The 17475-nt window shown below is 37.2% G+C and overlaps 1 protein-coding gene across 1 annotated transcript in view; it reads left to right on the top strand.

Annotated features, from left to right (window-relative positions):
- The window catches only part of epc2 (enhancer of polycomb homolog 2 (Drosophila)), a 45734-nt gene that overhangs the window by 25870 nt on the left and 2389 nt on the right, over positions 1–17475 (top strand). The window contains exons 2-13 of the mRNA XM_067443825.1: positions 1231–1390; positions 3351–3496; positions 4308–4514; positions 11235–11383; positions 11598–11727; positions 11822–12031; positions 12179–12262; positions 12906–13045; positions 13289–13587; positions 16523–16644; positions 16775–16913; positions 17048–17327. Of these exons, the coding sequence (XP_067299926.1) occupies positions 1231–1390; positions 3351–3496; positions 4308–4514; positions 11235–11383; positions 11598–11727; positions 11822–12031; positions 12179–12262; positions 12906–13045; positions 13289–13587; positions 16523–16644; positions 16775–16913; positions 17048–17327 (2066 nt within the window). The remainder of the gene's footprint in view (positions 1–1230; positions 1391–3350; positions 3497–4307; positions 4515–11234; positions 11384–11597; positions 11728–11821; positions 12032–12178; positions 12263–12905; positions 13046–13288; positions 13588–16522; positions 16645–16774; positions 16914–17047; positions 17328–17475) is intronic.

The raw sequence follows: 17475 nt of genomic DNA, 5'->3' as shown, positions 1-17475 counted from the left end.
GTTGCCTATAGATCTGCACATCTGTCTTAAAGAGGCAGCAGTGTAAATAAACATGCTGACGAATAACTGCGAATTAAACAACCAAATGCAAAGAGAAAATCACTCACAGCTCTTGAATGAATAACTTCAGCTTTAATAAGCATTAATTTATCCTATCTATGATAAACTGTGCAGTGTTACTTTACATTTGATTACTAGAATTCTTCCTGAAATTAAAGCACTGTGTAGGCCTATATAATGTATATCTTTGTTAATTGTGTGTGTGTGTGTGTGTGTGTGTATATATATATATATATATATATATATATATATATATATATATATATATATATATATATATATATATATATATATATATATATATATATATATATATATATATATATATATATATATATATATATATATATAGTAAATCTCAAAAAGTACCGTTAAAGTACCGGACCGATAAGCAGTATCGTTAAGAGTAGTAATACCGTTAAAACCTTAACGATACCCATCCCTAGTAATCGCTGAAGTAACCCTTTAAGAATCAGTGTATAGTTAAATTATAGAGTGTAGACTAAGTAAGCAGTTTTATATTTGATTATTTAATTTCTTTCTTGACTTGCTACTGTTAAATAGACCTAATGTAGCTGAAAAATAAAGAACCGTTTTAAAACTGTCATATTGTTTGTAATTTGCATTTTTTGCTTATTTTTAAAACAGATACAATTAAAAATCTATATTATAATTATAAGATTACATTTTTAAAAATATTAAATTACTTGAATCATAAAATAAGATTTTGGTCATCCCAACCTGTTCAGAAGTGAAAGGTTAGTGAATGATAACATGATTGATAATGTGATCTTTGTAAAGATCTTCAAACTGGCATGTGGTTATTATAGCAAAAAGAGGAGTGAATGGTCAAAAACCAGGGCAGGAACATGCTGGCCAAGTAAATTTTTAGTAAAAATAAATGAATGAATAATAAGTTCTGTTGTCATATTAATCATATTTTCTGTTTTTTGTTTGTTTTTTACCGTGGTATCGGCATCGAGGTATTTTAGTCTGGTATCGTATCGAAGTCGTAATTTTTGTATCATGACAACACCTATATAATATACGTGAGGACAAAATCTTTACTGGTCTGGATTAAATGGTGTAACATGTTCGCAAATATGAGTTGACCCACTCTATCAATGCAGAATTAGCTTTCCTGAGTCTATCTCTCATGGTGTGTTTCAGGAGCACCATCTCCAGAGGGCCATCTCTGCCCAGCAGGTGTTCCGGGAGAAGAAGGAAAGCATGGTCATACCTGTGCCAGAGGCAGAGAGTAACATCACCTATTACGACCGCCTTTACAAAGGAGAGTTCCGCATCCCCAAACAGCTCATCCACATCCAGCGTAAGTTACGTCTACCTATTACATTTCTTGGTTTAAACTAGGGCTGGGCGATATGGCCCAAAAAAATTATCACGATATAATTTAGCATATCAGTCGATATCGATAAATATCACGATAAATGTAAAATGTTTATTTCTTTAAAGTTTAAAGGCATATTTTTGCTCCTGAGTGAAATATGTATAAAACAAACAGTTAGCTGTGGTTTTTAACTATCCTTTATTGTCAAAACATGACAAACACTTCTCAAACAAGTGAACAATTTATTTAAACTGAGGTAGATTTATTTATTAAAATCTTAACTGTGGCCAGCATTTTTTTACTCAACACTTTATATCAATAATATATCATTATACAGGGCTTGAAATTAAGCATGTTCATGTGCTTGTCCTTCGAACAAGTACATCGTTCAAGCTTGTCCAAGTAAAAAATTAGCTTGTCCGGAAAAATGTGTGTGTGTGTGTGTGTTGTAAATATAATTTATTCTAAAGCAATATTCTCACCAGTGTTCAATCAGCTTTGACGTATTTAAATCTGCATCATTTGAAATTTGTGATATTTTCACCTTTTATAAAGATTCCCTTAATCTTATTAAATATAGGCTAAGCTTCATGTTTCATTTTATATTTGTAATTTTGATCAATACATTTAATTAAAATAAAACACTATAAGGGCTGTTACCAATCAAATTAAATAATTTACACTGAAAAATTAAAACAGCATTAAATAATGTTTTGAGATTTGTAGTTTTGAATAGACAAATAAGACATGTTGGAAAGAATGTTTAAAGATCAAATTAAACCACCAGTAGGTGGCAGCAGGTGGCCGTCTTAATGAGCGAGTCATTGAGTCATTCATTCAAACGATTCATTCAAACAATGAATCGTTCATTTACACACGTTGTGAGACGCGTTGCGGTTCTTCTGTGAACGATTTTCGCAGCTTAAATAGAACAAAAACGCTCAATATTGCATCATATATATTTAATTGTGTAAGTAAAACACTAAAAACACAAACGGGCAAAAAAAAGCGTTTTAAGAAACATTTTGAGGCCCCTTCTCTTGCCTCACAGTCCACGGTCCACCGTGCATCTCACCGACACACACACACACACACACACACACCTCACTGACAGTGGGCTGGTCGGGAGAGAGAAAAGTTCAGTATTTGTGGATCTCCAGTAAGGGCTGTCTAGTCTATTTTATTAATTTTAAACACCAGATGACATTATTTCTCTTTTGATACAGGCGATGCGGAGTCATTAATACATCACCAAAGACAAACAATTATGATAGCGATGTACAAGTCCGATGTTTAGTGATTATAGTTTGGTAATGTTAGCCTGTTGTAAATAAGTCACCCACTACAGCTTACAAGGTAATAAGCCGGTGTGTGAATGTAGTTAATGTAGATTCACCGCTGTGTTGGGCTGCATGTTATATGGAAGGACTTTGAAGAAACACGATAATTTAATAATTAAATTCCGTGTGGTGAACGTGAACCTATGATAAGCAGTCCACGCACGTCGCTCTGTTATATGTCGGATGGGATCGCTAAAATATCTCCAAACCACTGAAGTTGAGCGAACTAACTTGTCAACGATATCTGTGTCCTCTGAGCTGGCCGTGAGCGCTGCATTTTCTTCATTATTGCTCATTTTTATCGCTCCACTTATCTCCGATCCTCCAAGCCTGTCAGCCATATGGTCAGCCACAGACTGTAAACATTACCGCGTGCAGCACGCAGACGTCCGGTCTGCAATACGCATGCGCAGCATTACGCATAGCGCGTAAGCATTATATCGAGAATTTATCGACCTGTTGTTATCGTTTTATCGAGGAAAATTATATCGTGATAATTATCGTTATCGATTTATCGCCCAGCCCTAGTTTAAACATACAAATAAAATGTGATTTGATTTTTAATTGACTTAATCTTACCTGTACCTTTTGCTCCGGACCAGCTCTGGGTTTGGATAACGAGCTTCCTGACTATGATATGGATTCAGAGGATGAGACTTTACTGAATAGACTCAACCGCAAGATGGAGCTCAGACCTGTACAGTTTGAGACCATGATGGACCGGTTAGAGAAAGCCAGCACCAACCAGGTAATAACATGTGAATTATACTAGGATGCACAGACACAAAAAATTCAAAACCTGATCCTTTTCATAGATCCTATATATAGATATGTAATACACTGCTTTGAAGTTTGGGAACATTATTATTTTTAAATGTTTTCGAAAGAAGTCGCTTATGCTCACCAAGGCTGCATTTATTTGATTAAAAATACAAAACAAACAGCATTATTGTGAAATATTATTACAATTTAAGATAACAGTTTTTATTTTTATTTGTGATGCAAAGCTGAATTTTCAGCACCATTACTTCAGTCTTCAGTGTCACAAAATCATTCTAATATTCTGATTTGGAGATCAAGAAACTTTTAATTTCTTTGCTGTCACTTTTTATCAATTTAATGTCTTTGCTTGAATAAAATTATTTCTTTAAACAAATCTTACTGACACCAAACTTTTGCTCAACAATATGAACCATGTTCTAAGTAGGCAATAATTAAACTCAGTTATGTACTTGTCGTATTTTGTACCCGTGTTTTGTTCATGATTTTCAAGAATGAGGATGTCACATCTGTCTGATCTAGCTCGATTTTACGAAGTAACTAATTATTTTGCTCACTATTCTAGTTTTTGATTTGACACATGGTCTTGGATATTTTTCAAAAATATATTGAAAATGTTCTCCCTTTTTGTTATTCTAATTTTGCATACTTGCATACATACATATTGATTGCAAGAGTTTTGAGTTGTTGAGAACTGATCTCAAATAAGTACCTCTTACCTCTGCATATTTCACTTAATTCACATGCATTCCTCTGTCTCTCTTTCAATCATTTTGTAGTTGGTCACTCTTCAGGAGGCCAAGCTGCTGCTAAATGAAGATGACTACCTGTTAAAGTCGGTGTATGACTACTGGGTGAGGAAAAGGAAAAACTGCCGGGGCCCGTCGCTCATTCCACAAATCAAGCAGGAGAAGAGGGATGGCTCCACCAACAACGATGCTTACGTGGCCTTCAGGCGTCGCACAGAGAAGATGCAGACTAGGAAGGTATGCATGTGCCTCTGTGTTTTGTCATGCATGCCTCAAACAGTATTGTCAAATGGCATTCAGGCAGGTCTTGTACCTTCCAAATTCAATATTTTTTTGATACATTTGTGCATCAAACTAACATCCTTGCGACACGTGAATCTCCTGTATGTGTGTGATACACACACTCATGTGCACAGAAAGCCATTTCAGACAGCCCTTGAATGGACAAAAACACAATTATGCCAAAATGCCTTTTTTATTGAGTGTCTTCACTAGCACACACTTAAAAGTTAAATAAAGCCTAATAAATGTTAAAATGCATAGCTTTTAATTATACTGTAATGCTGAATGATATAATTAATGGTTAAAATTTAGATTTAAAAAATCTATTTCATTGAGACAACTATGGTTGGGCATCGTTTTGATTTGAACGATTCTGATTCCGATTCTTACTTTCGATTCCGGTTCTTTTCGATTCTCGATTCCGATTCTTTGAGGGGTGGAGTCAAAACATGTCATATCGATATTCAATGTTATTTTCAATAACACGGAGGGAAAAACTCTGCATATACTGTCAATTAGATATTTTTTATATAATTATTTTTTTTTGTCTGTCTTTTGAAAGTCTAGGCAATCAAAAATTTCTTCTGAAGAGATCACTTTATATGATAAAGCTTTTAAAGGCCCACTGAAGTGCCTTGAAACGCGCCGCATTATTCAATGTGTTGACGTAATTTTCCCTGAAACGGCTTCAGCTGTTAGCAGCTCCTCCCCTTTTTTGAAACAGCCAATAGCGTTTCTTTAATATACAGTTTGACTAGAGCGCAAGAGCGGACCTTTCTCTGTTTGGTAAATCCAGTTTCCTCTAACACTGTTTGCCATCATCATCTCCTCCATATCGCTTTGAAATGCAGCATTCTGTGCAGAATTCAAATGGGTCGATATGTTTTGTTGTCTGCGCGGACTCGCGCATATGATCCGCGCTGCGCTCTCGTGTCTGTAGTCTAAATTTAGACCTGAGCCGTTGGGGTGTGTGCGCGGCTGCGGTGCGTGAAACTAACGTGAAAATAGACTTAATTCATCTCAAAGGAAAGCATATTTACACTGAATGGTTTCCTATCACATATATATAGTGCGCTATGTGCCTTTCACCATGTAGAAATTAGTAAATGTGTGTTAACAACTGACCGATTTCAGCCGCAGCTTCAGCAGTGTAAGGGTGCGGCCTTAAGATTCTAGAGAGCATTTTGATTGGACAGAAGATTTAACGAGAAAGTCAAGTCTGCGATGATGTCACCAAAATCTGAGATTTGTTTTAACGGAAGTGGGAGACTGTAAATTTTGAATGCTTATATCTCGTAAATGCAAATTTTGTCATAGTTTTGGAACATACCAGCTTATTCATAACTTTAAGGCTAACACAGTCATACTAAAAGCTAAACAACTTAAATTTTGATTTCAGTGGACCTTTAAGCTTTTTCTCATATATAAACATTGATCAATTACTATTAAAAATTATCTCACAAATATTTGCTAACTCAATGTATTTTTTACAACGGGGTACATAATTTTTTACATTTTGAATGGTAAATTGAATTAAAAAAGATGACTAAACAGTAATAAAATAAGAACTAATAAACTTATTACAAAAAATAGCACAAATTAATACAATAGAATAAAACATACAAATGAAATAGACTGCTTTATTTTTTCAGGTAGGTCTAACATTCAGGTAAAAAACTGAATTTAAAAACGCAAAGTGGCTAATTAAATTTAAAATAACATTGGATAATGTTATTTGCACAAAATTAAATAGTTTCATATAAAACCATTTAAGTTACACAAGTTGATCAGTCAAGAGCAGTGTGATCATTTGTCTTTTTGTAGTTTGACTTTGAATAACTGCTGTCCCTTTAAGAACTGCCGCACTCATGGATACTGAACACTGTTCCTGTTACTCATTCTTCATTTCTTCCTGAATTATTTATGACTGTGTTTACATTAATACTCTTCAAAATGTGCACTGAGTATTTGTTTGAGTGTATTTGATCATTAATAAGCTGGAAAAATAAGCAAATATTTGCACTTGTATGTCAGAGGGGGCTTTATTACGGTATGTGTGTGTGCGCTTCAGATGTGAGCGCGAAATTTGCGGCGATTCGTAGAATTATGCGCAATCCCGCACGAAATTCAGACCGGTCACACACTAACACTGACACGCTGTCATGAGGAAAAGTCCAGCAGAATGCGCGTCCGTCATGTTCAGAGGGTTAACCGGGCTGAATGAGAATATGCGGCTGCGAGTCAACTCGCTGTCGGAGAGGAGAGGAGAGGAGAGGAGAGGAGAGGAGAGGAGAGGAGAGGAGGGCGCAGCTGGGATCGATACTGTAGAAACTGAGCAGACTATCGTATCTTTTCAGATATTTCAGTATCGATATTTTTGACAACACTAGTTGCACTGTGCCGACCCAGGCTTTTTAAAAGTGAAATAAATCCACACTTCAGAGCTGCTTACCGGGCTTCCATGGCTAAAACAACAAGCGGGCATGCTTGCAAGCACCGGAAATCAGGTGGCCATGGAAACCAAAACTTGCGCGTTTGGAACCGATGATCGGAACCGATCCAATGGAATCATTATTTTTTAAACGGTTCCAAGTTAGAACCGGTTCTCGATGCCCAATCCTAGAGACAACAGTAGCAGTATTGCTATCAGGGATAATAGTCTTCTTTCATAAAAAAGATGCAATTAAACAAATATTTAAAATATAGGCTGCTCTCTTGTTGTTTCTACATTTATTTATAGATTAAATTTTAATTTTTACAATATAAAAATATATTAGAAACTTTAATGTTAGTGTTGTTCAATTAATCATGGAAACATTTGAAAGCCACAAATTAAAAATTGTGATTAAATTTATTTTCTTTAACCGATTGATACATACATACAATATTTTTTTTCTGGGTCAAACTGTTTTTGGGGTCTAGACAGACAAACACGGTCCGCACCTTACAAAGTTCTCTAAAAATGTACAATAAATCCAAAATGAATGCAAAGAAATAGGTTTTCAACTTATCCTAAATTAGATATTTATAATCGGTTATGACTGTCAGATTCAAGATTCAGATATCAGATTTAATTGCACATTTAAAAAAAATTCAGAAACTTTGCAACATATAGTTGGCAGCATGGAACATTTATATTATCTATCTATCCATCTTGATATAAATATATTAATTAGAGGTGGGCATAGATAATTTTTTAAAATCTAGATTAATCTAGATTCATTTTTAAATTAATCTAGATTAATCTAGATCAGTGGTTCCCAAACATTTTGTAGCACGCACCCCTTTCTAATGTTTGATACCTGTCAAGCACCCCCACCACTTTATTTCGGTTAAACATCACATTTTTAATAGCAATAACTAAATACAAATATTCTCTGTATATAAGAAAAAAATCAACATTTCAGTTGTAATATATATACAGCATAGAGTTAGGGGGGTTTGGAGGCATGCTCCCCCGATAATTTTTTTTAATTTTCTGATCTACATATGAGCATTCGAAGACATTTGAAAGCCATTTTTTTTTTTTTGAGAAATAGCTTTAAAACTAAGTCAGTGGGCTGTAAATTATTTGTCAATTCCTGCTCTCTCCTCATCTCCATTACTCCTTATTTTGCCCTGTCTCTTCCCCTCCTAATGCATTCAACAAAACATAGGATAAATTTATAGTTAGAATATTTTTTTATCTGAAGAAAACATATTCATTAATGTTTTTTGTCCTCTCACATTGACAGTATAGTTAATTATCATATTAAATCACATTATAAATTAAACAAAGGTTTATTAGTTTGCCTGATTATTTTTATCGGTTAAACATTTTAATCCTAAAACAGCTGCCAAATATGAAATGCTTAGTTTAGCTACCACACCATACCTGGCTCCATATGTGATTTATATATGATCTCAATATGTGTCCATATTCCACGAGTAGGAATATAGTGTGGCCCCTTTAAGATATGCGCGTTCCCCATTGAAATGCCGGTATTTTGTTTGTGTGCGCCGAACTGTGCAGCGATTCACGTAAACAGACAAACACTGACTCGAGAGCGCTGTTGTTCAGAAAAGTAACCTGCATATTAGTTTTAGCCGATTGTAATATATTTAGTTCAGTAAAACACATGTACTGTAACAAGCGGTGATGGTGTTAATTATTTACCTAAGTAAGAGTGAGCTTGCAGTGAATCGCGCTCGGACTGCAGAGAATGTGCTCTGTGAAAAAAAACGCACTTTTCTTTCGACCTAAAATGAAAAGGGCAGGGCTTTTTGGCGCTTGTAAAATGAAATTAAAATATGATTTACTATAATTTACTACAGCTTGTAATGTGAAATTTGTATTTATCAATAATACTCTGACATGTGAATTTTACCCAAGTTAGATACTACAAATAAAAAATAAAAAAGAGGCAATTTTGTTTGTTCTGCCATTACAAACATTCTCTCGCGCACCCCCAGGTGGTCAGTCTGCGCACCCAGTTTGGGAACCGCTGATCTAGATTAATTTGGCTCATCTGAATTCTGACGAAGGCTTTCAGAATGTGTGTGCTACCCCCTACATGCATTACGCTAGGGGTGTAATGGTACAGATTGCTCACGGTTCGGTTTGTATCACGGTTTTAGGTTCACTGTTTCGTTATGATTCTGTATTTACTGCATCTACAAGCAGCACACAAATAAATACTACTGAGCAAAGATACTAATAAAATAAACAATGCTTTTCAGGTGGGTCTAATATTAGTTTTTAGGTAAAGAAATTGAATAAAGTAATCCAATGTAAAATAATTGCATATTTCACTGTTTAAATTAAAGATTAATCCTTATTAAACTTACACAAGCTATTCAATCAAGAGCAGTGAGTGATCTTTTGTTTGACAGACAGCAGTAAAGGCTACTGCTCTTTTAAGACCCAATGCAAAGATATGCATCGTCTTTAAGACGTACTTTCACTTAAGACATACTTTCTGTGTGAGCTTGTCCGTTTAAGCGCAGGACTTGAATGATAACTCAATATTCGCACGCTGTGAGACATTTGCACGCTTTTGGACAAGTGGACAGAGGCAGATCTTCTCACAGTGCGCGCAAGTTCTCATTCACGTTTTCTAGTGAATATACCCGGGTGATGACGGTGAAAATGTCTGCTCATATTCGGACATACGGCAGCACTCACATGCATTGAACAGTTTACAAAGAGAGGCCATTTTGCCGACATTTTTCTTTTATTATCGCTGTTGTAATGTATCACTGAGAAGCCAGCACATGTATCCATCGACAGAAACATACATAAAGCATTATTTTACAACCCATATTAAATATGCGTCATCAGATGTGAGATGAACCGCGCGGTGCAAGTGCACCTTTTGCATGGCACCCCTGCTCTCGGCACCCCTGCTCACGTCAGACGGCACCACGGTTGGGAAACGCTGGTATAGACCCAGCTCCTAACCCAACTTTGAGAATAGATTAAAGGGATAGTTCACTTAGAAATTAAATTTTGATATGTTTTACTTACCTCATGGGTATCCGAGATGTAGGAGTATTTGTTTCCCCAGTAGTTTCAATTTTGATAATTTTAGGTCAAACCGTTCTTGTCTGTGCCTCACATAATGCAGGTCTATGGTCACCACCTCAAAGAGCATACACAGAGAAGTTCAAATTAAACAATCCCCCATCGTAAGTACACACTGATGGCCTAAGACACGAAACGAGTGGTTTGTGTGAGAAAACGAACAGTATTTATATCGCTTTTACCTCTTTTACCTCTTGTGACCAATGCTGCCTGTAAAGCACAACGGGTGCGCGGCTCTCCAATACGTAAAGCTTCTGCACTGCCTGCGCTTGCAGTGTGAAACCGGCGTTAGTGTTGAGTTTCTTTACTTTTTCGCTGACGAAAGCAGAGCCATGGAGACCAACTTCGCCATACTTTCATTGGTTTGAAGGGGGAGCTGAAATGACGGAAAGGGGTTGTGTCGTGAAGATTTGCTTCCCCCGGTCTGCATTTTCCTCAGACATACATACTCCTCCCACACAAAACAGAATTTCGTTACAAATATGTAAAATTCCGGGAAAATCTGCGTTAACACTAGATTCCGCGTTAATATGCCAATTCCTGTGATCGCGGAAATTATAGGGCCCTACTTTTGCTAAAAAAGTAACCCCAACGTTTTTTGTCCTGTTCTGCCCTTTGCTCTTCTGTGTTAGTCAATACGCATGCGTCAGGGCTTAATCTTTTAGCGCAAGTGACTCGCATCCCGCTGGCAGCTAGGTATTTTAGTCTATAAAATATTTAAATATTGATATTTTTCTTACATAAATGCACCACTTCGCTTCAGAAGGCCTTTATTAACCCCTGGAGCTGCGCTTTTGCGATAACTCCTGTTATTATCAATAAAGCTGTATGGGCTGTGCAATGAACCTCTTATTGATATTCTGCTTATACTTTGTTGGTTATAATTAAAGGATTCACAAGGCAGAACTTAAAAACACAAAAACTCTGCCGTTTTAAGCTTTCTAACTTCTGAACTAACTTAAAGCTGTAAACACATCTGAGTGGCCATCTGACACGCACGGACGCACACACACTCAAACACACACTTCCCTAATAAAGATCACATTTTCCCCTCAATAGAAGTGTGAACACCTACCGGAACCATCCGTCTCTCTGTTATGCTGTCTCTGTAGAATCGCAAGAATGACGAGGCATCTTATGAAAAGATGCTGAAGCTGAGAAGAGAGTTTAGCCGAACCATGAGCATCCTGGAGATGATCAAGAAGAGAGAAAAGAGCAAACGAGAGCTGCTGCATCTGACGCTGGAGGTGTTTGAAAAAAGGTTTGTCAATGTTACTTTTTTAATACAGCTGTTTTGAGAAAATGTCAGTTGTTGAAAATATAAATAAACTGTTATGTATCACTTAACAGCTAGAATGTTTGTTGTATGTAAAGTGACTCATCTCTCTCATATGGTCTTGTTAAGCTTTAAATAATAGTTAAAAAAACTGCAAATTTGTTTTTACATTTGTTTCTCTTTGTTTTGTGTTTATTAGATATCAAATTGGAGACTTCTCAGGAGAGATTCTGAATGAAGTCACTGTACCTCTGGCAGAGAAAACCATTTACACTGCACCCACATCCTTACCCATGAGCAGTCGGCACAAGGCAGAGAGCAAAATCAAGGTAAAGGCCAACACTAGGAGGGAAAGATCTTTGAAATAGCTTGAATGTGCTCAAGCATAATTACAAAACCATTTCTTCTGTCTCTTTCCTTCAGGCACACAAAACTGGGCCCAAACACCTCCACCCCTTCACAGTCAAGCCCGAGCCTCACTTTGACTTTGTGCGTTCTCATAAGAAATACAACAAGAGGCCCAAACTTGATGCATTTCGCCAGCCTTGTCGGCCAGAGCGACAGCAAACCATCGTCAAGGCAGACATTAAACAGTACGACTTCCACAGCTCTGGAGAGGAGGATTACCCTCTGGTCAGTACACAATCAGTGTTAGGGTACACATGCTCATGTTGATGTGTCATATTTTGAGGTTTTACTTCGAATACGTTCAAATGATTTTTGTCATAAGATGTAGTAGTATATAAAGTATGTTCTTTCTCCTTTTTTTGTCTTTTGAAGTCTCCAGCATCAGAGCCAGATGAAGAGAACGATCCTGATGGAATCTTTGCCTTTAGACGGAAAGCTGGCTGCAGTTACCACGCTGTGAGTTTCCCACTGAACATCAGTGCTGGCAGTTAAGCATAAAACAATCTGCAATTGTGCCAATCAGAGCTGGGCAAAATAGCTGAAAATGTTGTATCTTGGAATTTAGTCTGCCCTAAAATGGCTTAAAGCAGTCGTAGTTTTGCTTGTAAAACTTATTTTAATCCATGGACACCAGTATTGCAGCTGCATTAGTAAAACATTTTTTATAAATGATAAAAGTAACTAAAATAATTACATTTGTAAAAATGTGGATTTTTTGCTTGCTTGTTTTTGTTTTTAATGTATTTTGAGCCTTGTTTCGTCTTTGCTGAGGCCATCTAGGCCCTGTTTACACCTGTCGTTTTGGTTGAGCAGATTGAGTAGATGAGGGAGACACATTTCCATTTACACCTGGTTATTAACTTTCCAACTGAACTGAGGGTCATGACAACGGGAGGGTGTACGGGTGCTGAAACTGGCCATGTTATTTATTTATTATTTTGGCATTTCATATAAAGCATATGACCGACACTGCTGCTTTGCTTTATTTAAGGTTAATAGTGTGACTAAAACCTCCTGCTGCAGAGTATATGCTATACTTATGCATATTATTAGACTCTGGGGTACATAAGTCATTTGCTTGTGTGTTATGTGTCCTCAGCCACTGGTGGATCAGAGCTGCTCTCCTCACTGGCAGCAGGCAGATCAGGACCGGCTGTGGCAGCGGAGTTGTCTCACCGCCCTCTCTGTGCCGAAACGCTGTATTGCAGTGACACACAGGAGGGTGGGAAGAGGTGGCAGGTGTGTCACTTTTTGCAGTTTACCCATTTCCCTTTTTATCTTTTATAAAAACGAGTTTCTTGTACTTAAGTATGAGTCACTCAATAGATAATGTGTGGTTTGAATGTATGACCCCACTATTTGTTACTTAATTTGTTACTACAGATTAAAGTAGAAAACTTGTTAAGGCTACTCCCTAATGATCAGTGCTGAAGGTCACAGATTGTACCAAATATCTTATAGCACTCTGTTGTATTCCTTCAGGGTTGTTTTGGATCGCTCCTCGTCGGAATTGGACCGCGCCCTCAGACACTTGGACCCTGACATGTTTTATCCCTCCACTGGCTCTAGTGTGCCTGACCTTCCCGTCCACGCAAACACAAACTCTCACGTCTCCAAATCTCCTGAGCGCTCACTGACTCAGCTCCTGAATGATATCCAGACCTGCAGGTGGAAGTTTTTCCGCCCCCGGCCGCTACAGGACAACTCAAGGAGTGAGGACAAGAAAAGGACTACGCAGGTGGAAAAAGGGGGAGGGACGCCTCTCTCTAACAGTGTGTCAGGTGAGATTCAGAAGGTCAAAAGAATTTCACTATTGTGCCCTTCTGTCTATCCATTTACTCTAGCGTTTTTCGACAGATTCAGTCTGTCAATCATTTTTAATGTGGCTTGCTGATTGATTTTGATGAAATTGCTGCACTGTCTGATTTAAAATAGCATTCTATACATAAAACTCAGCAGAGAGTTCAATGGCTCTCAGTGGTAGTCAATTAGCAGACTGCCGTCCTTATGCAGAGCACATTTAAGATTTTTTGCTGCTCATAATACAGCTACATTACTTTCATAAACTTAAACGGGTACCATTTAAGCACACACATTAAATTGCATCTTATCCTGTCAAATGTATATAAAAATGGCTTACCTTGTAATGAATATTTAGACAAACATAAGAAATAGTGATATGCCAGCTAATGTGCACAGTACCACTGTGGCTTTTTATGTATATATATATATACGACTACGGAAATACGTCGACGTTAGTGAAATGCGTCGGCGCGTCGTGTCACACATTCATCTCGCGTAATGTTGGCTTCTGCTCGTGGGATAACTTAAATGGAAGCAGCAGCACAAATAAATACCATTGAGCAAAGATGAGAATAAAATAAACAATGCTTTTCAGGTACCTATCACAAATTCTATCACAAAAACCTAGACCACGAATATCAAAAGTATGGGAATACTTTAAACAGAGGCCAAACAGTGTTTCCCACACATAGACTAATTTATGGCGGACCGCCACATAATCAATACCGGCCGCCACATATTGATTCATCACTCATAAATTTTTACGCTATTTAAAAGACGCACGCATATTCGTTTAGCTGCATTTCCTTAAGTTCTCTCTCCGCCCTTTTCCGCCAAGTTTTATTGCATTTTGGCGCATTTAGTGTGACAGCTTTTAAAACCAGAGCAGTTGAATAACAGAATTGCGACACGCCTTCATCACGCGGTCACGGCGCTCATTATAATTCTTAACAAACCAGCGCGGTGTCAATCAATTACAGACCAGTGTTTCCCAACCGGGATCCCGAGCAAAAGGTGCCGGGACGCACTTACACCGCGGGTCATTTCACACCTGATGACGCATCTTTAATATGGGTTGTAACTTAATAATGCTTAATAATGCTTAATAATACATGCAGAAACATGTATGTTTCTGTCGATGGATACACGTGCTGACTCCTCAGGTATACACTACAACAACAACAGCGATAATAAAAGAAAAACATGGGCAAAACGGTCTCTCTTTGTAAACTTTATAAAATGCATGCGAGTGCTGCCGTACCTCCGAATATGAGCAGTCATTTTCACTGTCATCACCCCCGTAGCAAGGAGACTCAAATGAGAAGATCTGTCTCTTTCAAAAGTTATCTTTCAAATCCTGTGCTTAAACGGACAAACTCACACAAAAAGTATGTCAAAATGTCATAGCCTACTCTGTATATGCGTTAGATTAGTGAACTTTATACAGAAAACACGACGACTATCCTTGGGTCGTAAAGGGGCAGTAGCCTTCACTGCTGTCTGTTTAATGTCAAACAAAAGATAAAGACATCACTCACTGCTCCTGATTGAATAGCTTTTTTAAGTTTAATAAGGATAATTTTTTTTAATTTAACCTATTAAATGTGCAGTTATTTTACATTTGATTACTTCATTCCATTTCTCTACCTAAAAACTAATGTTAGACCCACCTAAAAAACCTGAAAAGCATTGTTTATTTTATTCTCATCTTTGCTCAATGGTATTTATTTGTGCTGCTGCTTCTATTTAAGTTATCTGTTCTTATTTTCTTTATTTTCATTTGACAGTAGTCCTTTTTCCCCTGAACATAGCAAATACCGAACTGTACTGAAACGTGAACCTAAAACCGTGATACAAAGCGAACCGTGAGAAAAGGGTAAAAAAAAATCGTTAGATTAGTCGACTAATCGAAAAAATTATCGTTAGATTAGTCGACAGAAAAAATAATCGTTAGTTGCAGCTCTAATATATATATATATATAATATATTATGCAGAATTTGATGATGAATACTAACCGTTTGAAGTATGCGAGTTGTTTTTAAGTTGCACTTGCATGTTAAGATGTAAATAATCTAAGGAGAGGAGCCTTTTTTACTCCTGTGACCTGTTATTAAATGAGCAACATTGTTTGTCATTACATTGCAGGGCTGAGTGCAGTGTTATCATTATTGCACATTATTGTTATATATAAATGTACATTACCATTAAAAATGTGGGATTGGTAAGATTAATGAATGTTTTTGAAAGAAGTCTCTTATGCTCAACAAGGCTGCAATTGATAAGTACAGTAAAATCAGTAATATTGTTAAATATTATTACAGTTTAAAATAAATGGAAAAGCTGAGAGATGCTGATTTAATCAGGAATGTGATTTATTTAATTATATTTTTTCCTCGAGAGTAAAGCCAAAGTTCATTTTCAGTTTTGATTCACAGTAAATGCTACTTTATAAGTGCTGTGTTTGAAGTCCTTATAGTTTGTATTTGAGGAATGCAACGTGCACCAAGCATTTTCAAATTCATAATAAGAATTGTTTTTTGTTTTTTTTGCAGTACAATAGTATTTTGTGTGTGTGGAGAGAGTTTAGGGGTTTGGAGGTCAGGTTTTCCTTCTTTTTTTGTTTTAGCTGATCACATGCCAGTTTGAGTATCATTTCTTAACATTTTTGAAAACCGTTGTGCAGCTTAATATTTTTGTGGAAATATGCTTTTTTTCAGGATTCTTTTAAATAGAAAGGTCAAAAGAACAGCATGTATTTTAGATAATATTTTGCAACATTTTAAATATCTTTGACTTAATCAGCAAGGCGGCATCAAACTGTAATTTCTTTCCTTTACTGGCACCTAGTGGTGGAAATTGAAATTGCTGATTTAAAGCCCCTTAAATTTACCCCCATGCTCTTGCTTGTGCAGTTGGGTTCACGGAAGAGCAGTTTCACTCCCATCAGCAGCAGCTGGTTCAGATGCACAAACAGTTACAGCAGCAAGAACTCCAGCAGAACTCGACAGCACCAGAACCCCACACGCACCTGCCTGTGAGTATATCCGCACAATCTCCGGCATTATGGGGCAAAACCTCACTTCTATTTTATTCTGTAGTAATTATAAAGTCATTAAATTTTTTTATTTATTTAAGAAGTAATTTTTTTCTACTTCCTTCTACAGAAGACGGCCTCATCGGACTGCATGTCTAAGACTCTGGACTCGGCTAGTGCACACTTTGCTGCCTCTGCTGTGGTTAACACTCCCAACAATGAAAACAGGCCCCAGATTGCAAGTGTCAATGGCGTCCTTTCTAATTCAGGCATGTGGAGCTCGAGGGGAATTTAACAGAGGCACTGCTTTATAGAACTTATGAGGGAATCATAGCAAAAATTAACATTTTAACAATATCAAACTTTGTTTTGTGGTTAATTGAGAGATTTTTGTCTCCTGCAGGAAGTTTTAGACAAGCCAAATTGAACCGTTCTGCCAGTGGTGGTGAGTCAGGCTCTTTAGTACGGATGACGAGTACATCTGGCCTTCAGCTGCCCGTCCCTCAGTCTCTGCCTCTCGGCCACGGGCACCTGACCACCGTGAACGCTGTATCTCCTGCCCACACGCACCACAGTGCACGTCTGTGTGCCCCTTCACCCTCAGCCTTAAAGCTGGCCAGCGTTGCTAGCAGTCTGGACCGGGTACCCAAAGTCACCCCCACTAGTGCCATCGACATCGCCAGGTCTGAAACCTGACACAGCACCTAATCGTTTTCCTTTTCTTTTTTTTCTTCTTTTTTTCTTTTAGTTGGTGTATAGTATCCGTTTCAAAAGTATGGGGTCTGTAAAATTTGTATTGTCTTCTATAGTAGTCTCATATTGACAGAGCCT

The sequence above is a fragment of the Pseudorasbora parva genome, chromosome 5 (genome assembly GCF_024679245.1).
Source record: "Pseudorasbora parva isolate DD20220531a chromosome 5, ASM2467924v1, whole genome shotgun sequence".
In the NCBI taxonomy this organism is placed as follows: Eukaryota; Metazoa; Chordata; class Actinopteri; order Cypriniformes; family Gobionidae; genus Pseudorasbora; species Pseudorasbora parva.
The sequence above is the reverse complement of the archived record's forward strand: the minus strand, read 5'-3'. Positions and strand labels throughout refer to the sequence as shown.